This window comes from Budorcas taxicolor, chromosome 2 (genome assembly GCF_023091745.1).
Source record: "Budorcas taxicolor isolate Tak-1 chromosome 2, Takin1.1, whole genome shotgun sequence".
Lineage (NCBI taxonomy): Eukaryota > Metazoa > Chordata > Mammalia > Artiodactyla > Bovidae > Budorcas > Budorcas taxicolor.
Window position 1 is genome coordinate 53,844,279 of NC_068911.1, and position 24,006 is coordinate 53,868,284.

General features: G+C 39.3%; 1 protein-coding gene across 1 annotated transcript in view; it reads right to left on the minus strand.

Moving 5' to 3' along the window:
* The window catches only part of FAM171B (family with sequence similarity 171 member B), a 78,576-nt gene that overhangs the window by 11,296 nt on the left and 43,274 nt on the right, over positions 1–24,006 (minus strand). Inside the window, exons 2-4 of the mRNA XM_052636188.1 lie at positions 12,402–12,635; positions 5,776–5,868; positions 2,346–2,504 (exon numbers count right to left, since the gene is read on the minus strand). Of these exons, the coding sequence (XP_052492148.1) occupies positions 2,346–2,504; positions 5,776–5,868; positions 12,402–12,635 (486 nt within the window). The remainder of the gene's footprint in view (positions 1–2,345; positions 2,505–5,775; positions 5,869–12,401; positions 12,636–24,006) is intronic.

Consider the following 24,006-nt stretch of genomic DNA (forward strand, 5'->3'; position numbering starts at 1 on the left):
GTTTCAGGTGTACAGCAAAGTGATTCAGTTATACATATACATGTATCTATTAATTTTCTAATTCTTTTCCCATTTAGGTTGTTACCTAATATTGAGCAGGATCCCTGTGCTATCCAGTAGGGCCTTTGTTGGTTATTCTTTTCAATAATTTGATGTTTTTAAAAACCTACAAAACCATCAGGAAGGCTGCCTCTCTGAGAAGGAGACATTTGAGCAGTGGCCAAATGACAGGTGCCATCCATGCAGAGACCTCAGAGAAGAGCCTTCCAGGCAGAAGAAACCAGGGCAAACCCCACATCAGAAGTGAACTTGGCATGTGTAACAAGGAAGATGAGAGTGCAGAGGGAGATGGAAACAGCATCAGGCCACGGAAAGGAATTCTAATTATCGCTGCCACCGAACCTGGTAATATATCTCCAGTTATCAGACAGGGCAACCACTGGCTTATCGGAGATCTTCTGTTAAATACAAGAGATTTAACCTTTGTAAACATCCTAAAATTCTATCCATAAGATAAGCAAAATAGTGCCATATATATTTTGTAGACTAGTTGCACTGGTAAGTAATGTACTATAAAAAGTACTATGTAAGTAATTATAATATCTCATATCAAACTGTAAAACCAGCTGGCTTTAACTCCACCCCTCGGTTCTGTGAAGTAAGTGGCTTCACATACTGAATGCATCTGAAACTGATGAGGTCAACACCCCATCATTTGGGATGAGGCCAACTAGAAGAAAAGGAAAAAAGAGTCTGAAAGACAATGAGGAGACTTTTAAAAAGCATTTTCATATTCAAAGAATTCTAGAACTGTGTAATCAGTATATTAGCCATGAGCAACATGTGGCAATTTCAATTTAAATGAAATTATCAATTTAGTTCCTCAGTGCACTGGTTATATTTCAAGAGTTCAACTGCCACCTGTGGCTAACTGCTACCATATTGGGCAGGACAGAACATTCTCATCTGACACCATGGCTCTAGGACTTTTAAAATGTTAGCAGCGTCAGGACAATTGAAACGTCTAACGAACAATCTCCAAAGCAGGTGGTAGAGAAATGATGAAGGGCAGAACATAACTTCTTCCCACTGAATCTAATGAGTCTTGTTCATAAAAACCCTCCAGGGCAATATGAGCTTCATTTGTGATAGTGTATATTAGTTACCACACTTGTAATACTTTTAGCATCCTATAATTTATACCTGGAAAAATTTGGCAGGTGTCTGAGATTGGCTTCCTCAAGAAGCAGACCCTGAAGGAAGGAAGGAAGCACCTACCACGGAGGGAATGGAGGAGGAATACAGAAGAAGGAAGGAAGCCAACACAGGATGTGTTCATGAAGAGGTGTGTACACTTTACGTACTCTTTTCTGTCACTGGTTGAGAGCCTGGCTCTTGTGAGGGCCACGTCTGCTTCCTGGGCCAGGGAATGCCCTTATGCAGAGTCACAGATACATGCAGTAGGAAATATTTAGGCTTGTAACAGAAGAGAGGGTCATCTGCCTGGGGTATCAATAACATCAGCTACAGCAGGTAGAAAAAATGCCTATCTAACCATAACACCTATTTGCTGATTACTCTAATTTCTGACTAGTCCCCAAATGATATGGACCAAAAATTTGACTCACGTGAAACCATAAAAATTACAGATTGTCTGAGGTGATTTTAAAAACTGTGGCATTTCTTACTGGCAACAAGTGGTAGAAATGGTGAAACAAGTGTGGATGTACAGAGGAAAGATACAGCTTTTACAGGGGTCTTTCATAAGTAAATTGTTAAATAAAATGTAAAATCCTATCACCTCCTTAACTTAGGTCATGACAGCCTTATATATTACTACTGTTGAATCTGAAAAATATATTTTTTCAATATTTATCCTTTTACTCGAAGTTTTTCAAATATTTCAAAATTTCCAATTGCTCACTCCAATCTACAAACTTTTTTTGTTTCCAACAATTATTGACACTTCTGATCAGTTTGAGAATGATTGGTCAAATCATATGTCTAAATTTCTTAATCAAATTTCCACTTTTAAATGCATTTTTTTAATTTGCAAAATTTCACAGTAGACATTACTATTTTCTATAGTTTGTTTACCTCCTTTGAATAAAAATACCCTGTAAATTACATTCCCCATTAACTTGTAATTTATGCATAAGGTTCTGATATAATCTCTTTCATAATGTACTAGAATAAAAGGACTGCCTATAAACACTTTAATAACTATGTTTATGTTTCAAAAGTGATGTCTCCTCCAAAGTGTAAATTAATATCAAACATCTAAATAAATAGAATTTGAATATGTACTGTTTTTATAAAGAGATTATATAAAAATTAGGAAATACCTGACTTATTGAGAGTAATGCCGGTTGTATAGAGAAAATTATCCACTTTCAAAAACTGTTGTAGAACTGTAAGGTAGCCTGTAACATTGCTAATCTGATGGTTGTTGGGTAGTTTAATTAAGGCTTTTGAAAACTGAACACTTGGTTGAGATTTGGCATCTGGAAAAAGAAAACCTTATTAGCAAATAAAACAAATGCACAGTAAGCACAGCACTACTGGTCAGGACATGTTACTGTAAGTGAACCAGTTATTTCTAAAACATTGCTAACATCTTATTATAATGATTATTTTATATTCAGATCTGAATAAACAAGAAATGCCCTTTTCTTTAACTCAAAGTCCTGCACTCAATATGCCAGCAAATTTGGAAAACTCAGCAGTGGCCACAGAACTGGAAAAGGTCAGCTTTCATTCCAATCCCAAAGAAAGGCAATGCCAAAGATGTTCAAACTACCACACAATTGCATTACTCTCACACGATAGCAAAGTAATGCTCAAAACTCTCCAGGCCAGGCTTCAACAGTACATGAACTGTGAACTTCCAGATGTTCAAGCTAGTTTTAGAAAAGGCAGAGGAACCAGAGATCAAATTGCCTACATCCGCTGGATCATCAAAAAAGCAAGAGAGTTCCAGAAAAACATCTATTTCTGCTTTATTGACTATGCCAAAGCCTTTGACCATGTGGATCACAAACTGTGGAAAATTCTTCAATAGATGGGATACCAGACCACCTGACCTGCCTTCTGAGAAATCTGTATGCAGGTCAGGAAGCAACAGTTAGAACAGGACATGGAACAACAGACTGGTTGCAAATCGGGAAAGGAGAACGTCAAGGCTGTATATTGTCACCCTGCTTATTTAACTTCTATGCAGAGTACATCATGAGAAACGCTGGGCTAGAAGAAGCACAAGCTGGAATCAAGACTGCTGGGAGAAATATCAATAACCTCAGATATGCAGATGGCACCACCCTTATGGCAGAAAGTGAAGAGGAACTAAAGAGCTTCTTGATGAAAGCGAAAGAGGAGAGTGAAAAAGTTGGCTTAAAGCTCAACACTCAGAAAACCAAGATCACAGCATCTGGTCCCATCACTTCATGGCAAATAGATGGGGAAACAGTGGAAATGGTGGCTGACTTTATTTTTTGGGGCTCCAAAATCACTGCAGATGGTTACTGAAGCCATGAAATTAACACCCTTGCTCCCTGGAAGAAGTTATGGCCACCTAGACAGCACATTAAAAAGCAGAGACATAACTCTGGCAACATCGTTCTTCTAGTCAAAGCTATGATTTTTCCAGTAGTCATGTATGGATGTGAGAGTTGGACTATAAAGAAAGCTGAGCGCTGAAGAATTGATGCTTTGAAACTGTGGTGTTGGAGAAGACTCTTGAGAGTCCCTTGGGCTGCAAGGAGATCAAACCAGTCAATCCTAAAGGAAATCAGTCCTGAAAACTCATTGGAAGGACTGATGCTGAAGCTGAAACTCCAATACTTTGCCCACCTGATGTGAAGAACTGACTCACTGAAAAGACTCTGATGTTGGGAAATATTGAAGGTGGGAGGAGAAGGGGATGACAGAGGATGAGATGGTTGGATGGCATCACCGACTTGATAGACATGAGTTTAAGTAAGCTCCGGGAGTTGGTGATGGACAGGGAAGCCTGGAGTGCTGCAGTCCATGAGCAAAGAGTTGGACATGACTGAGCAACTGAACTTAGATCACACAAGGCACCTTTAGCCTAGAGCCTGCTTGAGCTTGATTCATCTGCCCAGAATTTATTCACCTCTGAGTTTCACTCTGGGGAACCACACGTTGACCCATGTGGCACATCTGGGGTTTCATTTCTGCAACAAGAGTAGAGGTACTGGAGCATGCTAGAGTGGGCTGAAAGCAATCAACAGCATCTCATTGTCCTCTTGACCACAGTGACTTGCTGAGTGATGGAACCTGTGCCAACCACAGTTAATGAGATGCAACATGGATTTTGGGCTTCCCAGGCAGCAACAGTATAAAGAATCCACCTGCCAATGCAGAAGATGCAAGAGAATGGGTTCGATCCTTGGGTTGGGAAGATCTCCTGGAGTAGGAAATGGCAACCCACTCCAGTAATCTTGCCAGGAGATTCCCATGGACAGAGGAGCCTGGTGGGCTACAGTCTATGGGATCACAAAGAGTAGGACACAACTAAGCGTCTGAGCACAGACAATGTGAGTTTTGCTTGGACTTCTAGGGGCAAAGACATGCTCTTCCCTACTAGATTTAATGTGAGCAGGTATGTCCATGAGTCGCAAAAGCCATTTTGTGACCAGAAATGAGAACTCATTTGAAAATAGACAATAAGGGGCGGAAAGCTGAAAAATGGAAAGAGTTTGAAGAGGCCAGTAAGGAGTAGGACTATGTCAAGATAATGGCCTTTCTCTGCACACATGCAGGTCCTATTTACTTTTTACCCTTCATACACAGCTCTGCATCCATCCTGCTGTGCACCAGCAAAATCAGTGCAAGCGTGAGAGATTCTACTACCTTGTTCAGTAAATTTCTCCAAGATTCATCAAGCCCCAGTTTTTTCCAAATGATAGTATTAGGTTTTCTTTAATACATTAGGACTAAATAAGATAGCTTCTAAAAATGAAGAATTTCAAAAACTGTTTTTTTACCATGACTCTTGTCTTGGACTCTAAGGTTTTCTGCCTTTACCAGTCATTCCTATTATGCTTTGGTTCTAAACATTGATTTCCCAAAAGAAATAAGTGAATTATTGTCATTTACAGAGGTTTTACATAATATGCAGTAAGAGTTGCAAAATGCTGGGATTTCCCCTAAGGACTAGTTAAGGGAGGGGAGGAGGTAGGTGAGGATGAAAGCTAGCATCTTCGAGGTTGCTAAGCAGAGTTGGAAAACACAGTTTGAATCACACCCCAAATCAGGCTTCTTGTATTCCTGCCCTTGGGACATGTGACTGGGGCAAATCATGTCTGCTCAGTAGATACTGGATTTCCCAGCCTCAGCCCTTTCCCTTGCAGGCAGCAAGATTAATGTCAGAGGCAAGAATGAAAGTGACCTGCCGACGAGAATGCCCCAAAGGCCTGAGTCCTTTCCCCAATTTTACCAACCACCAAAGCCCAGCAAGAGCTGTGATTTGGGAAGAAGTTCAGAGACTCTTTCCAGTATTTCTGAAAGTCAAATGTTCTATTGAGGGTGGCTAAAATGATAAAAGAGAATGATTCCCACTACACACAAAGAAATACTTGATAGTGAAATAAGAATCAGTTCAGATCAACTTATAGTCAATACCAGTCATCCCAGTTCAATTTAAATTTTCCCCACCTTATAATCAACACTGATCCATTGGTGAAGTAGTACAGTTATACAATACAGTCACTTTCAAGTGTTTCCTTACTAGTTAAGAAGAAGTCGAGTACTTACCAGCTAATTTTCCAGTAATTAAAATAGTGTCTTCAAATAGCCATATATTTGCTTGGTTTTGTGGGAACAATGAAAGTGTAACTGATGAATATACTGTGAAATATAGCACAATTAGAATATTTTATTAGACATGGAGGTAAAACAGGGACAAAGATAGTTCTGCTCCAGCAGGCCCTAAAAATGTAGGAAAAACAAACTGTGTGATGGGAAAAGCAATTCAAAACAAAGGAAGAATGAATGTAAAATATAGAGGGGAAAAAAGGAACATAATAAAGTGAGAAGATTGGGCATCACTACTAAGTTTTTTTAAATTTCATACAGTACTTTGTACCAAGATGACTAATGATGTTCTCTAACCCCATATATATGTATATATGTGTGTGGTCAAGCTCAATGCTTAACCAACCCTCTGCTCTTTTCTCTATACAATCATTACTTATTTCCTTCTTATAACTTTTAAAACCTTTTTTCCTGGCTCCATGATTTTAGGTTCTTTAAGGGGAGTACATCCATTCTTTTTTAACTTCCCACACAAAGGTTCAATGTTCTTCTTCACCGTGTGGTTCACCAAACAGACTGAGTTGGCAAAGGATGAAACAGTTTAACATACACGTGATCCACAGGCAACCTTTGGTAGCAGGCAGGATGAGGCCGAACCTGTCTACAAGAGTAGCCATCTGAAATGACTGGTGGGATGAGTAAGTGCAGATCCCTGAAAGGTAACAATTCTTTCCAGATGAGGAGCAAGAGGCAGGGATAAAAGACCATCATTTTATAAGCAAGAACAAGTCAGATAAGCTTACCAATCCTGCAAAAGAAAAATGTTTTGAGGCATTACCTAAAGTACAAGTTCTCATTGATCTCTCTCCTCCAAGCACTGTATTTAAATATCAACAGAAACTATACAATACCCCTAAATCACTTGAGCAAAGATAAAATACACTTGCCTGGAAATACTTTTAATTACAGCTTACTCTTAAAGGAAATATGAAAAAGAGGATAAAATATAAAACTATACAAAAATTATGGGTGGATATAAAGCAAATTTTTTTTCTTAAATAGAAAAGGAAGACTACCAATGAAAGTAATTTTAATTCAGAAATTAGTAATATTTAGACAGATTGTTGGAGTTCCAAGATTGGAGAGGAGGTGGTAGGATAATAGCTTGGACCTTGAGATGACTGGATCCCAGACATGGATGCTTTCTTAGTCCCAGGTGTTGAAAGGGGCGACCCTGACAGCTTTTTCTATTAAGCCTGAGGAGAATCTTTCTGAATCTCATTAAAATGTGCATTCAGATTTCCCTTTGATTTACAAAAAAGTTTCTGATTTTAAAAGGGATGTGTATCTTCTCTGGAAAAGCTGAGAAATACAGAAAAGGAAGAAAATGATGGTCATCACAGTACCACCACAGAGACCACCACGATTAGTATTTCACTGTAGCTCTTCCTGGATTTTTCCTGTGGTTTAAAAAAGAGGGAGTATGATATCGTACACAGAGTATTTTCACCCTGCGTTTTCACTTAAGACATTGTAAGCATTTCTGTCCCTCGGTAGAAACTTTTCATAACATTTTCAAGGTCACACTTCTTAAAGTATCAAGATTCACTTAAACTGTATAATACTGTAGACTGTTTCCATTTTCACGATTACAGGATATTCACCTCATTATCCTTGTGCACAAATATCTGCCCACTTTATTTGTATGTTCGTTTTTAGAAAAGATTCCCAGCAAAGACAAAGATTTCAAAGACTCTGACAGATATATTTCAAAACTGTCATCCAGATAATACTGCCTTCTCCCACCAGCAGTGTTTGAGGAGGCCCATCCTGTCAGTACTGAGGATGTTCACTCTATAAAAACTCTCCTGCGGTGAAAAATCTAACAAATGCATGTTTTGGGGGGTGTACTTAGATTGTTAGAAAGGTAAATATTTTATCACATTCTCTAACTTGTATTTCCTGTTTGAAACCTGCTAAGTGATGATTCTGTCCATTTATATTATTTAGGCAGTGCCCTGGTGTCTTTTACTGACATGAATGAATTCTTAGCACATAAAAGGTATCATTCCTTATTACTTCACATATTTTTCCTACTTTTTAAAATTATGATGAAATTTATCTTTTACGACATCATTCATTGCTTTTCAGTTTAAAAAGACCATCCTAAAAAAAGTTTAGTTTATTATATTAAATATAATTTTCCACATTTGAACTCTTTGAGCAATGTATTTTGGAATATGGATTCAAATTAATTTACTGCAAATGGTTAGCAAAATATTCCAGTATTACTTTTTGAATATGCAGCTTTTTCCTCAATGATTTATAATGATTCCTTACCATAGATTATATATTCAAAAGCAGAGACATTACTTTGCCAACTAAGGTCCGTCTAGTCAAGGCTATGGTTTTTCCTGTGGTCGTGTATGGATGTGAGAGTTGGACTGTGAAGAAGGCTGAGTGCTGAAGAATTGATGCTTTTGAACTGTGGTGTTGGAGAAGACTCTTGAGAGTCCCTTGGACTGCAAGGAGATCCAACCTGTCCATTCTGAAGGAGATCAACCCTGGGATTTCTTTGGAAGGAATGATGCTAAAGCTGAAACTCCAGTACTTCGGCCACCTCATGTGAAGAGTTGCCTCATTGGAAAAGACTCTGATGCTGGGAGGGATTGGGGGCAGGAGGAGAAGGGGATGACCGAGGATGAGATGGCTGGATGGCATCACGAACTCGATGGATGTGAGTCTGAGTGAACTCCGGGAGATGGTGATGGACAGGGAGGCCTGGCATGCTGCAATTCATGGGGTCGCAAAGAGTCGGACACAACTGAGCAACTGAACTGAACTACCGTAGATTATATTTTTTATACCTACTAGTATCTGATTTGTATTATAGTACAAATCATAGTAAAATATCACAGGAAATCTGTAGCTAGATATTTTAGTTATCTGGAATTTCAAACTGCCTCTAGTAAATCTCTTAAAACTTCAGGTATTTTTACACATTTATTCTTCAAGAATTATTTTGCCAAGTATTTTGCTAATGCATTAAATCTGTAAATTAATATGGGAAGAATTAAAATCTTCACAATATCCAGGGTAAGAAAAATATTTTTCCAGTTATCTGGTGTTTTAGTTGATTTTTTTTTCTAGTTCTATCAGTAACATTTGATAATTTTCCTCCCCACAGTTACTTCACTTTTTTTGTAGGTTTCCCTTCTCATATTGTTCTGAGAAGCATTTATTTTCCTTTTTCCTAACTGGTTATCACCTCTGGTATGTTAAACATACCAGAACATCTATTGATTTTTACCAGTGCTAACTTTCAGTTTTCCAAGGATATGATCATAACCACAAATCATGGCTTTGATTCTTCCTAATAGCTCTCCTCTTTTTTATCTGTTAATATCTTTTTGTTCTGACGAGAACTTCTACTACAATGTAAAATAATATAGATATCTGAATTTAGTTTCTTACTTTAGTAGGATCACCTCTAATATTTTATGCTTAGTATGACTTTAAGATATCTAAGTATATCTTTGTGGTCCTAGTTTTTAAAGAGTTTATTCTTGGTTACGCATGAATGGTGAACTTACAAAATACATTTCAGGCATTTGTTGATATTATCACATACGTGTTCTAATTTGTTCTAATTGTTGTTGTTCAGTGGCTCAGTCGTGTCTGACTCTTTGAGACCCAATGGACTACAGCACACCAGGCTCTCCTGTCCTTCATCATCTCCCAGAGCTTGCTCAAACTCGTGTCCATTAAGCCAGTGATGCCATCCAACCATCTCACTCTCTGTTGTCCCCTTCTCCTCCCACCCTCAATCTTTCCCAGCATCAGCGTCTTTCCTAATGAGTCGGCTCTTTGCATCAGGTGGCCAAAATATTGCAGCTTCAGTTTCAGCATCAGTCCTTCCAGTGAAAATTCAGGATTGATATCCTTTAGGATGGACTGGCTTGATCTTCTTGTTGTCCAAGGGACTCTCAAGAGTCTTCTCCAACACCGCAGTTCAAAAGTATGAATTCTTCAGCACTCAGCCTTCTTCATGGTCCAACTCTCACATCCATACACGACTACTGGAAAAACCATTGCTGACTCTGCTTTTTAACATGCTCTCTAGGTTTTTCATAGCTTTTCTTCCAAGGAGCCAAGCGTCTTTTAATTTCATGGCTGTAGTCACCATCCACAGTGATTTTGGAGCCCAAGAAAATAAAATCTGTCTGTTTCCATTGTTTCCCCATCTATTTGCCATGAAGTGATGGGACTAGATGCCATAATCTTTATTTTTTTTTTGAATGTTCCCTGGTGGTTCATACAATAAAAGAATCTGTCTGTAATGCAGAAGATACACACTTGATCCCTGGGTTGGGAAGATCCCCTGGAGAAAGGAATGGCAATCCAATCCAGTATTCTTGCCTGGAGAATTCCACGGACAGAGGAGCCTGGTGGGCTAAGTCCTGCTGCTGCTGCTAAGTCACATCAGTCGTGTCCGACTCTGTGCGACCCCACAGATGGCAGCCCATCAGGCTCCCCCGTTCCTGGGATTCTCCAGGCAGGAACACTGGAGTGGGTTGCCATTTCCTTCTCCAATGCATGAAAGTGAAAAGTGAAAGTGAAGTCGCTCAGTCACGTCCGACTCTTAGAGACCCCATTGACTGCAGCCTACCAGGCTTCTCCACCCATGGGATTTTCCAGGCAAGAGTACTGGAGTGGGGTGCCATTGCCTTCTCCAGGGCTAAGTCCATGGGGTTGCAAAGAGCTGGACACAACTGAGCAACTAACACTTGACTTTTACTCTCCTCTTTCACCTTCATCAAGAGGCTCTTTAGTTCCTCTTCACTTTCTGCCGTAACAGTGGTGTCATCTGCACATCTGAGGTTATTGATAGTTCTCCTGGCAATCTTGATTCCAGCTTGTTCTAATAGTATGATATATAAAGTCTGACATCTGTATAGTCCTGCAAAGAAAAATTCTACTTGGTCTGGACAGTATGCTATATTTAAATAATGGTGAAATTCTTTTTCACTATTCTGCTTAGGATTTTTGCATTTCAAGCTACAGGTAAGATTGATCTATAGAGGGGTGTGTAAATGAGAAAGAGTATGCTCACAAGAGGGCATTTAATTTTGCATTTACCTTTGTTAGGTCTCAGGATCAAGGCTGTACTGATTGATATGGTAGAATGACCTGTGGTACTTTTCCTTATAGCCTTAGAAGTTATTTTCATCTAGGACATTTTACACATGATTAATTTACCTCATCTAAGAGCAATAATCATTTACATTATAACAAAATTGTTCATTTTATTGGATTTTTAAGATATTTGCCATTAAATTTGTTATTGATACCTTTTATGATTTTTAAAGCTTTTATGTATTTTTGTCAACTCTTTATATTTTTCTATCATATGCCAATATACTTCTATCTTTATTATTTCCTTTTCCCAATAGTTGGTTTCTCCTTTCATTGTTTTCCTCACTTTTGCTGAATGAATAGTTGTGCTTAAAAAAAATTAAATCATTTGAGACCATGAATTTTTCTCAACCATATCCCTATACAGATTTTCTAGTCATTTTCTAGAATTTTACTCATGTGAATCTTATTATCTAATTTTTCATTTCTTTCTCAATCTAATTTTAAATAGTTCAATAATTCAAATGTTTCCAATACGAAACTATAATATCTAAAATTTAACAAGAACATTAAAATATAAAATTTTTGAAAAGACTGATTGCCTAATGGATCATCCTTCCAATCAGACTTGTATTCTGGAAACTGGTTGACCATTTCCCCCCCAATATGCAGTTAGTTATACTGTGGTAGTCACTCAGTAGTGTCCGACTCTTTGTGACCCACGGACTGTAGCCCACCAGGCTCCTCTGTCCATGGGATTCTCCAAGCAAGAATACTGGAGTGGGCTGCCATTTCCTTCTCCAAATTAGTGATACTAAGTCCCACCAATTTTTTCCAGCTTTATTGAGACATAACTGACACCTAACATCATAGAACCTTAAGGTATACAATGATATGATATGTGTATATATTATAAAGTGATTACCATAATAAATACTGATTCTTTCTCTAGTATGCCTCTTATATGCTTACCTCTCCTTTCATCTCCTTTCTTACATCAGGCTACCCTTACAGTCCCCCAGCACAGCCAGTTTCATAGCCAGATAACCCTGAATCTATTTTAGCCCTGCTGTTGACCTATTCCCTATACACTGTAAACTCAGTTTCTAAACAACTTAAATTCATGTGTTCAAGAATCTATAAGAATGGCTTTATTAGTCATCATGTAAATCTAAACTGTTCATCTACCTTTTGAGAAGGTCCCTTCATCAATACTTTGGCCCTTCCTAATCCTGTAGGCATGCCACGCCCCCTACACACACACCTGCAGACAAGTTTTGTACCAGAGCAGAGCTGTTTCTCAGCATTCCTTCAGGCCTCTGCAGAAGGAAAAAGGCCTTCATGTTTTCTTCAAACTGGCACGCCTTTCTAATCTCCTTATACTGGCTTCACATAGACAGTCATATTTTCAGTTTACCAGAACAAGCACTTCTCAAAGAGTAAAAAATCATTTACATTTAGTGAAGGCAAAACACTATTTAAGTGCTTACTTGGCATTCTTCTGGTCTTCCAAGGTAGAGGCGTCAACACGTAGCCATCTTTGTAAGCAATAATGGTTAAGCTGAGTCCTAACTTGTAGGGTACTCTTATCAACACTGCTCCATTGTTTCTCGTTACTGTGGAATTTGTCTTTGTGTAGTTTACAAACACTTCTACAACTGCTTGACTCAGGTACTGACGACTGATGATGTCATTCACCTGGACTTTCAGCATAAACACAGACACTAGAAAAGACAGAAAATCACAGCACGTTAAATCCTAGAAAGCATGTCACCGTAAAATGTCATTTAAAACAGCTGAACAATACAAAACTGCTGAAAAACTTAGAAGATACACACATATGGATGGATAGAAAGGTGTTAAACACTCCACCAAATTCATTCTTCCTAAAACTGATTAAACTGAATATTATTAATAAGGTATAGTATTATCACTATTTTCTCTGCCAGTTAAAAGGAAAAGAAAAGAGAATAGTGAATAATGGAAAGTGAGAATAGTAAATAATGCAAAGACAGCTTCTGGCTTCAGGAAAATTTTTACTTTTTATGACTAATTTCTAATATTATCAAGTTACATAGATTTAATACTAATAAAATATAGTCAAAGGTCTTAGAATAAAATGCTATTCACCAAACCCATTAGTACATGGACAGCTCTTTTATTCTGCTCTGTTGTCTGGAAAGCAGAGGATATGTTTTAGTTCCAAATTACAAAATATCAAAACAAAATCTCAAATGGACCTAGAGAATATTATGTTTAGTGAAATAAGTCAGTGAAAGATAAATACTATAATATTACTTATACATAAAATCTAAAAAATAATACAAATGAATGTATACCCCAAACAAGCAAACTCACAGACCCAGAAAATAAGATAATCAACGGTGAGAGGGAAGCTGGGGGTACAAATTAGAAGTATGGGGTTAACAAACTACTATTCATAAAATAGATAAGCAACAAGAATGTGTTGTATTGCACAAGGAATTACAGCCATTATCTTGTAATAACCTATAACGGAATAAAATCTACAAAAATACTGAATCACTAGGCTATATTGCTGAAACTAATACTGTAGATCAACTACGTGGGTGTGCTAAGTTTGCTTCAGTCATGGCCAACTCTTTGCGACCCTATGGACTGTAGCCCATCAGGCTCCTCTGTCCACAGGATTCCCCAGGCAAGAATACTGGAGTGAGTTGTCATGCTCTCCTCCAGGAGGTATTCCTGACCCAAGGATCTAACCCACATCTCTGAAGTCTCCTGCACTGGCAGGTACACTTACCCCTAGCTCCACCTTAAGCTACAAAAAATTTTACTTATCTATTCTTTGTTAAAATAATCGAGACTTTAAATTGCTTTTGGACCATAACAAAGGCATTTAGATCAAAACAGAATCATCAAAAATAGAACCATTAAATTCTTATATAATGTTAATTAAAAATAAAAAAGTAATCACAAACACAGCTGGTGCCAGACCATGGCTGCAAATTCAAGTGGGAAATACAACTCTTGGCAAAATAATAAAAGGTTGCAATAAAAATGGCACGATGAGCTTCTAAACCAGATGTCTTTGTATAGGTGCACCTAGTACAATAAACTAGGCATAAAGGACAAGTAGCTGCTGCTCAATCTAAAGTAAATACCCCAGCCACCTGCCCCTAGACCCTGAGACAAAACTGACTGAGCCACTGGCATAAAGCATCGAACTAATGCAAACTCCAGGAGACAGAGGAGGACAGAGGAGCCTGGTAGGCTGCAGTCCATGGGTTCACAAAGAGTCAAACACAACTTAGTGACTGAACAACAACAAAACCGCAGCCCAGACAGTCTGTCAGGCCCTTGAAATGTTGATTAAAGATACACAGAGGCTAACAGCTGCTGAAGCTGAATCATCTCTGGGAGTCTATAAGCTCCCCCACTCTGTGCTTCCCTCTCCTTCAAGAAGATAGGTTGTACAGCCCCTCCTGATGATCTGTGAGCTGTATCAAACTCCCCCAAATCTTATAGCATGAGTTGGGTTCTATTGCTTGTTTCCAAAGCAAGTAGCTTAAATGACATAGGACACAACTGTAAGTACAGAATGTTTTATTCCTCAGATGGTAAAGAATCTGACTGTAATGCAAGAGACCTGGGTTCAATCCCTGGGTCGGGAAGATCCCTAGGAAAAGGGAATGGCTACCCGCTCAAATATTCTTACCTGGAGAATTCTATGGACAGAGGAGCATGGCAGACTACAGTCCATGGGGTCACAAAGAGTCAGACACGACTGAGCAACTAACCCTTTCACTTTTTTCACTTTTCACCCTATCTTCCATAAGAGAAAGAGAAGGAGGGAAGGATAATGTACCAAAATCAGATAAACCATATAAGAAGAATACTGCACATTACTATGGTTTTTCCTGTGGTCATGTATGGATGTGAGAGTCAGACTGTAAAGAAAGCTAAGCGCCAAAGAATTGATGCTGTGGTGTTGGAGAAGACTCTTGAGAGTCCCTTGGACTGCAAGGAGATCCAACCAGTCCATCCTAAAGGAAATCAGTCCTGGGTGTTCATTGGAGGGACTGATGCTGAAGCTGAAACTCCAATACTTTGGCCACCTGATGTGAAGAACTGACTCACTGAAAAGACCATGATACTGGGAAAGATTGAGGGCAGGAGAAGAAGGGGACAGCAGAGGATGAGACGGTTGGATGGCCTCACTGACTCAATGGACATGGGTTTGGGTGGACTCCGGGAGTTGGTGATGGACAGAGAGGCCTGGCGTGCTGCAGTTCATGGGGTCGCAAAGAGTTGGACACGACTGAGCAACTGAACTGAACTGAACTAGAAGATAAGGAAACTAATAATTTTAAAAGCTTTTAAAATTTGGTGATGGGCCTTATTCAAACCAAATGTACTACAATGGTTCCTTCAACAGCATTTTCAGGAATGGGACTCAATAGGTAATTTTTATTAATTTGTTTGCGCCAAAGATTAGTTTCAGAAATTCTCAGAGCCTTTGGATTTATAGGCTAAGTCCAAGTGTAGTAAGATTCTAAACTAAATTAATTAAAAACTCTGCATATTCCATCTGTTCCGTCTTTGTAAAAGTACAGTTGCCAAAATAAGACATCCAAAAAACCTCCTGGTGTTCTGAAACTGGGTTTGATTCACAAAATGTCTTCCAATCCAGAATGGATTTTATTTTTTTCACATGTACTAATAGTGTTAATAAATCTGATGAGAAATGCGTATCAAATTCAGAAAAAAAACAACTTGCAAAGGTTAAATCTTTGCTATCAAAATCACAGCCTCTCTCTCTGAGGAAATCTCCTATATCTATACCTTAGTTTGCCTGACAGACTTAGGATATAATGTAGGCCTGACCAAAAGTGTCTTTCTAGCTCAAATGGGAAAAAATTAGTATTTGCGTAACACACACACACACACACACACACACCCCTCTTCCCCCAGGCCCAGTACTAGAAACTTTATATACGTTATCCAATTTCATCTTAAGACTTCCCCCATTTTAAGGCAAGAAAACTGAGGCAAACACTGAGCAGCTAACAGAGCACAGGCAGGATTAACAGGTTCATTTTACTCCAAGTTCCATGTGTTTACTGTACTTTCTCTCTCACCAAAAAGCCTTAGGAATTTGGTTTCCACCATGTTTACTAGTTTTTGCTTTCAGAGTCCCTTGGACATCAAAGAGATCAAACCAGTCAATCCTAAAGGAAATCAACCCTGAATACTCACTGGAAGGACTGATGCACAAACTAAAGCTTCAGCATTTTGGCCACCTGATGGGAAGAGCCGACTCACTGGAAAAGTCATTGATGCTCTCTGAGAAAGATTGAAGGCAGAAGGAGAAGAGGATGACAGAGGATGAGATGGCTGGATGGCATCACCAATTCAATAGACATGAACTTGGGCAAACTTGGGCAAAGACCAGGAGGCCTGGAGTGCTGTAGTGCATGGGGTTGCAAAGAGTCGGACATGACTTGGCAACTGAACAACAACAAAATATTCACTAGCTTATTTCCTCCCAACCAGAGAAGGAAGTCCTCATTTGCTGACCCTCTGAGCCGCCCACCGCCTTCAGCTTGGTTTTTCTGGCCCCAGCATAAGCAGCAGCAAAAAAAAAAACAAAAAAAAACCTAAAACAAAATATTGGCTGAAAGCCTAGTTCTAGAAGTTGAAGAGGCACAAACAACTCTTTTTCCTTCAAATAAAAAATTATAAAGAATTGTCTGCCATGACTTAAAAAACAGGATGCTTCTGACTTCTGTGATGTCAACAGTTTGATCAGGCAAATGGCACTGGCAGCCAGAAGTAATATATAGCCATAATAATCCCCCTCACTAGCTTTCTCCTCCAACAAAAACACTTTGGCATTTAGACTGGGCAGATTGTGTGGTTAAATATATGATTTTCCACCAGAGCTTCTCCGATACTCTACCTACTGTTCTCCATTGTATTTTTCAGCTCTCCATGCCCGTATTATTTTCTCTGTCACTTAATTATAATCATTATGTTTTGCCCACACAATCTTCTTTTCAATATGTCAGCACTGGTTTAAAAATGGTTCAATATCAAATGATTTCAACTGCACCCTTAGAAAACATATAATCTAAACACTGAAAGAAACAAGTAAAAATAAAATATACACGCATGAGCAAGACCCTAAGGTTGCTGGCAAAGATTTAACCATTTAGCACGTGATTAGAAGCATTAAGTAATGAGAAACACTAAAATTCAAAAGACTGCTAAGTAGGTATAAAGAAATGGTCTTGAAAAAGCTTATTAGAATCAACACTGTATTATGGTTTTGCTATAGGGTATGCTGCTAAGTCGCTTTAGTCATGTCTGACTCTGTGTGACCCCATAGATGGCAGCCCACCAGGCTTCCCTATCCCTGGGATTCTCCAGGTAAGAACACTGGGGTGGGTTGCCTTTTCCTTCTCCAATGCATGAAAGTGAAAAGTGAAAGTCAAGTCACTCAATCATGTCCGACTCTTAGTGACCCCATGGACTGCCACCTACCAGGCTCCTCCATCCATGGGATTTTCCAGGGAAGTGTACTGGAGTGGGGTGCCATTGCCTTCTCTGACTATAGGGTATAGACAGGTAAAACTCAAAATCCAGAAAGGACTAAAACAAAAGGTACTGCTAGCCATTTATCTGGCAACATCTGGAGTAGGATGGGCTGAGAAATTACAACCCCACTTCTTTCCAAGAGAATCTGACATCTTATTATGTTGTTACTATTATGTAGGTTACAAATGTACGTATAGAGAAACTTTATTTTCAGATTTCTCTGGTACAAAAACTAGCTGCTTCTTTTCAACTATGTATAAAGCATCTACAATAATTTCATTTAATATACAATTTTTTCTCTCTCGGAATATAATGCTAAAAATACACTAAGTATACAAAGTTTTTGTAAACAGATCACAGATGAAATTTAGTATTTTAACAATGAAGACTTTTAAACTTTGAGGTTTATGCATTCTAAAAAATGAAAAACACAAAATATAGTGAAATAACTTGTTGGGAACAATTAGAAATGTTTACCTACATTTATTCAGTTAGCAAATGTTTACTGATAGTCTGCTTTGGCCAGATCTGCACCAGGAGATAATAGGGCTGCAAACATTAATAAGGTATACATCCTTATCTTGAGGAAGATTCTGAGGAAAGACATGAGAAATAGTACTGCAGAATTATCTGATATTACCATAGAGGAAGTTTTAAAAAGGAAATGAACCAGAGACAAGAGAAGAACTGCCTATAGTACCTAATACAATCTTCTATGAAATTATGTAGAATTTTAGAATCAACACGTGTAACTATTCGTGTAAGTATCAGTCTCGAAGAGAGAGGCTTGTACTCCCATGTTCAAGGCAGCATTATTCCCAACAGCCAAGACACGGAAAAAATGAAATGTCCATCACCAGATGAATAAAGGAAACTGATATATACGTACAATGGAATATTATTCGGTCTTAAAAAATAGGAAAAAAAAGAAATTTGCCATTTGCAACAAGATGGATAGAGCTAGAAGATTATGTTAAGTCAAATAAGCCAGATGCACAAAGATAATAATGTATGCTCTCATTTATACGTGGAATCTAAAAGAATTAACTCAATTGACATGAATTTGAGCAAACTCTGGGAGACAGAGAAGGATGGGGAAGCCTGGCAGGGTGCAGTCCATGGGGTCGCAAAGAGTTGGACATGACTTAGTGACTGAACAATAACACAAAACAGTCAAAGATAAGAATGGAATTTCCATTCTAATGGAGCAAAGAAGGAGGAGACGTGGGGGTAAAAGGGTGTGAAGTTTCAGTTACACAAAATAAATAAGTACTAGAGATTTAGTGTACAACAGTGCCTACTGCCAACAACACTGCATATTCCATACTTCCTAAGAGGGCTGATCTTACTTTCAGTGTTCTTACCACAAGATAATAATAATAGGAGCAGGAAGAAACTTTGGGAGGTGATGCGTATGTCTATGGCTTTGATGGTGGCGATGGTTTCACAGGTGTACACTTATCCCCGAACTCATTAAGTTATATATGTGACATATCTATAGCCTTTACATGTCAATCTTGCCCAAAAAATGGCTTTTAAAGAGTAAGTATCAAAAAATGTGGATCTTACATCTACTTTGGAATCAAGTTCACACTATCAGTTTTTGAACAGGGAAGAATGTGGACATTTTGAGTTCAGATCTCCAAAGGGCCCACCCATTCATTCTCTCCCACTTTCTGAGCTCTGATTTTTTTGGTCCATTTCAGTGAAGACTTTATGGTGAGAAGCCCAAAGATGCTATGACTCAAACTTTACTGGGGGGCATTCAAAGGCCTAGTTTGTTCTCCACCCACTATTTTTATACTAAATATTAGTCAGAGAAATCTTAGTATCAAGCTAGCTATACAGATATCTAAAGGATGTAAATAAAAAACATCTGGTTCCATATTTAAATGTCAAGATATTTAAAGTCATTAGTAGAGACATGGTCATGGTTTTACTAAAGAGAGTACAATTAATTTTCACGTCTTTAGCTTAGCATTCAAAAGCTGACATCTGGCCATCACCTCCCATTCTAGCCTTATTTCCCACTAGAGAAGGAAATGGCAATCCACTCCAGTATTCTTGCCTGGAAAATCCCCATGGACAGGGAGCCTGGTGGGCTACAGTACAAAGGTTTGCAATGAGTTGCACACAACTGACTACTAAGCACAGCATATTTATTTCCCACTAACCACTGTTTTATCAGGGATTAGCAGACGATAGCCCCCAGGCAAACTCAGACCTGCAGCCCATTTTGTAAATAAAGTTTTATTGGAACACTGCCAGTGTATTCATTTATGGATTGCCTATGGTTGCTTCTCCTTCAACAGCAAAGGCCACATGGTCTGCAAAGAAATTATTTACTCTCTGGCACTTTACAGAAAACGTCTGCAGAAGTCTGCTCTATCAGTTCAGTTCAGTTGCTCAGTTGTGTCCGATTCTGTGACCCCATGGACTACAGCACACCAGGCCTCCCTGTCCATCACCAACTCCCAGAGTTTACTCAAACTCATGTCCCTTGAGGCGGTGATGCCATCCAACCATCTCATCCTCTGTCGTCCCCTCCTCCTCCTGCTGTCAATCTTTCCCAGCATCAGGGTCTTTTCCAATGACCATGACATAAATGGGTCACTAGTCACTATCCCAGACCAACCCCTTCTACTGCTACATCCTTCCTTCCTTCTATCTGAAGAAAATCTGAATCTCTACCCATCAAAACCCTAACCTATCCTTCAAAGTTTAGGACAAACAACCCTCTTCATCAATTTGTGCTGGGATAAATTTGTACTTATCCCAGTTAGATGGGCCGACCTCTCCTGTGCTGACTCATCTGATGGCCCATGATATATTGTGGTGCATGTCTTTATTCTCTGTGTATTGACCTCTGCGAGAACAAGCTTCTTGACAGTCAGGGCTGTTTCAAACTCAGCCTAGTGTTTTGCCAGGGTTTACTAAGGGTAGTTAGCATGTAGCTTCTAGATGAATGGAACAGGGAGAGCAAGGAAGAGCCGAAAGATGAAAAAAGTAGGAACAAGGAAAGAAATGAAGAAGAAAAGGAAGGAGGATAGAGACAATCAGAAGTGACCAAGCACCAGGGTAAAGAATGATGATTATTGGATATCCACAGAAGTCACTTGAAATTATAGCCAGCTTTCCAGTCCTAGGATTCGTGAAGTTTTGAGCTTGATCCCATAGTTGCTGGTGGCAAATATTTCACATTATTATAACTTATATGCAGAGTACATCATGAGAAACGCTGGACTGGAAGAAACACAAGCTGGAATCAAGATTGCCGGGAAAAATATCAATAAGCCCAAAGATGCTATGACTCAAACTCAGATATGCAGATGACACCACCCTTATGGCAGAAAGTGAAGAGGAGCTAAAAAGCCTCTTGATGAACGTGAAAGAGGAGAGTGAAAAAGTTGGCTTAAAGCTCAACATTCAGAAAACGAAGATCATGACATCTGGTCCCATCACTTCATGGGAAATAGATGGGGAAACAGTGGAAACAGTGTCAGACTTTATTTTTCTGGGCTCCAAAATCACTGCAGATGGTGATTGCAGCCATGAAATTAAAAGACACTTACTCCTTGGAAGAAAAGTTAGGACCAACCTAGATAGTATATTCAAAAGCAGAGACATTACTTTTCCGACTAAGGTCCATCTAGTCAAAGCTATGGTTTTTCCTGTGGTCATGTATGGATGTGAGAGTTGGACTGTGAAGAAAGCTGAGCACCAAAGAATTGATGTGTTTGAACTGTGGTGTTGGAGAAGACTCTTGAGGGTCCCTTGGACTGCAAGGAGATCCAACCAGTCCATTCTGAAGGAGATCAACCCTGGGATTTCTTTAGAAGGAATGATGCTAAAGCTGAAGCTCCAGTACTTTGGCCACCTCATGCGAAGAGTTGACTCATTGGAAAAGACTCTGATGCTGGGAGAGACTGGGGGCAGGAGGAGAAGGGGACGACTGAGGATGAGATCGCTGGATGGCATCACGGACTCGATGGACATGAGCTTGAGTAAACTCCAGGAGTTGGTGATGGACAGGGAGGCCTGGCGTGGTGCGATTCATGGGGTCGCAAAGAGTCGGACACGACTGAGCAACTGAACTGAACAATAATTACAAAAACAAATATTAAGAGTCCATTCTTTTTGGAAATTAATGTTTCCTTCTTATAAGAAAATTTAACTTGGAAATTTTTACTAAAAAGCCCCATAAGTAGCAAAATTTGCTAAGTAAATATAATGCAACTAGATTAAATCTAAGTTACTTTCACTATTACAAAATAATACCAACAAAGTAGGTTTACAATTCTTTCTCCTGGGGTGCCAGCCCAATTTCCGTACTTAATTGGAAGGAGGACTGAAAGTTTAGGAAAGAACAAGGACAATGAAGGAGTTTATGAGAGAAAGGACCATATTATTCCACATTCTATAAAGCAGAATGGAAAGGATTTCAACAGGCTAAGCTTTACAGCATTTCAAACATGGACACACAGCCTCCTTCTTTTAAAGGAACAAAAGGGAGCTGAATTAAAGAAAGAGTTCAACAAATCAGAAAAGCCTTCTCTTCACTGCTTAAGCACCATATTGGATCCAAAATTCTTACAGGCTTTAGAGTTTAAGGGGAAAAAAGAAAAAATCTGTACCTGTTTGAAGCAAAAACAAATTTACTGCACTAATATTTATTACAGAGAAAATGTTAAATTGCAGAAGAAATTATGGAGCTGGAATGAGGACACGATCTCCAAAAGTGAAAAATGGTATGAAGCAAGTAAAATGCATGTTGTCTTCATTAGGACCAGAAACTTGAGTGTGATTTGCCAAAACTAGTGAGATGAGTAACATAAAAGAGTCCTTATAACTTAAGAACAAGCACATTGCAGAGGACTCAACAGGGAATCAGCAAGAAAGTGAGCCATTCGCAGTGGGACTCAGTTCATTCTTGCCTACCCAAAGGGCCCTTTCCCTCAGTGGAAATAATTCAGTCTGATAAATAAATCAAACTCCACAGGCATTTCTCTTTTTTTCTTGGTAATTTTTCATCCTGCCTCAGGATCACAATCATTCACTCACTCACACATTCACCCAACACACATGAATTGGGTTCACTATATATGGAGGCAAAAAGTATGGAGTGATGGAAGAACCAAATAGCCCAGTGGCATCACAGATGAAAAGGCTGAGAGAAAAAAACAGGTGAGACTTATTTTCCTGTTAAAAATCAGCAAAAAAAAAAATTAAAAAGTTAAGGACCGAGGAAAGAAAAAATGAGGTTAAAAAGAATATGTTAAGTCTCTGCCAAAACCGAGGACAGGGCCGGGGGCCGGGAGAAGCAACCCGAGGAGCGGTGGCTGAGCAGGCACAGGAGGGCCTAGAGGAGCAATCCCACGCTGAAGGTCAGGAACGGCAGCAGTAAGGAGATATGCCTCGTCCAAGGTAAGGAGCAGCGGCTGTGCTTTGCTGGAGCAGGCGTGAAGAGATACCCCACGCCCAAGGTAAGAGAAACCCAAGTAAGATGGTAGGTGTTGCAAGAGGGCATCAGAGGGCAGACACACTGAAACCATACTCAACAGAAAACTAGTCAATCTAATCACACTAGGACCACCGCCTTGTCTAACTCAATGAAACCAAGCCATGTCCATGGGGTCACCCAAGACGAGTGGGTCACGGTGGAGAGTAGTGACAGAATGTGGTCCACTGGAGAAGGGAATGGCAAGCCACTTCAGTATTCTTGCCTTGAGAACCCCATGAACAGTATGAAAAGGCAAAATGATAGGATACTGAAAGAGGAACTCCCCAGGTCATTAGATGCCCAATATGCTACTGGAGATCAGTGGAGAAATAACTCCAGAAAGAATGAAGGGATGGAGCCAAAGCAAATACTTACCCAATTCTGGATGTCACTGGTGATACAAGCAAGATCCGATGCTGTAAAGAGCAATATTGCATAGGAACCTGGAATGTCAGGTCCATGAATAAAGGCAAATTGGAAGAGGTCAAACAAGAGATGGCAAGGGTGAACATCGACATTCTAGGAATCAATGAACTAAAATGGACTGGAATGGGTGAATTTAACTCAGATGACCATTATATCTACTACTGCGGGCAGGAATCCCTCAGGAGAAATGGAATAGCCATCATGGTCAACAAAAGAGTCCAAAATGCAGTACGTGGATGCAATCTCAAAAATGACAGAAGGGTCTCTGTTCGTCTCCAAGGCAATCCATTCAATATCACAGTTATCCAAGTCTATGCCCAAACAGTAACGCTGAAGAAGCTGAAGTTGAACAGTTTTATGAAGACCTACAAGACCTTTTAGAACTAACACCCAAAAAAGATGTCCTTTTCATTATAGGGGACTGGAATGCAAAAGTAGAAAGTCAAGAAACACCTGGAGTTAACAGGCAAATTTGGCCTTGGAGTGCAGAATGAAGCAGGGCAAAGACTAATAGAGTTTCGTCAAGAAAATGCACTGGTCATAGCAAACACCATCTTCCAACAACACAAGAGAAGACTCTACACATGGAC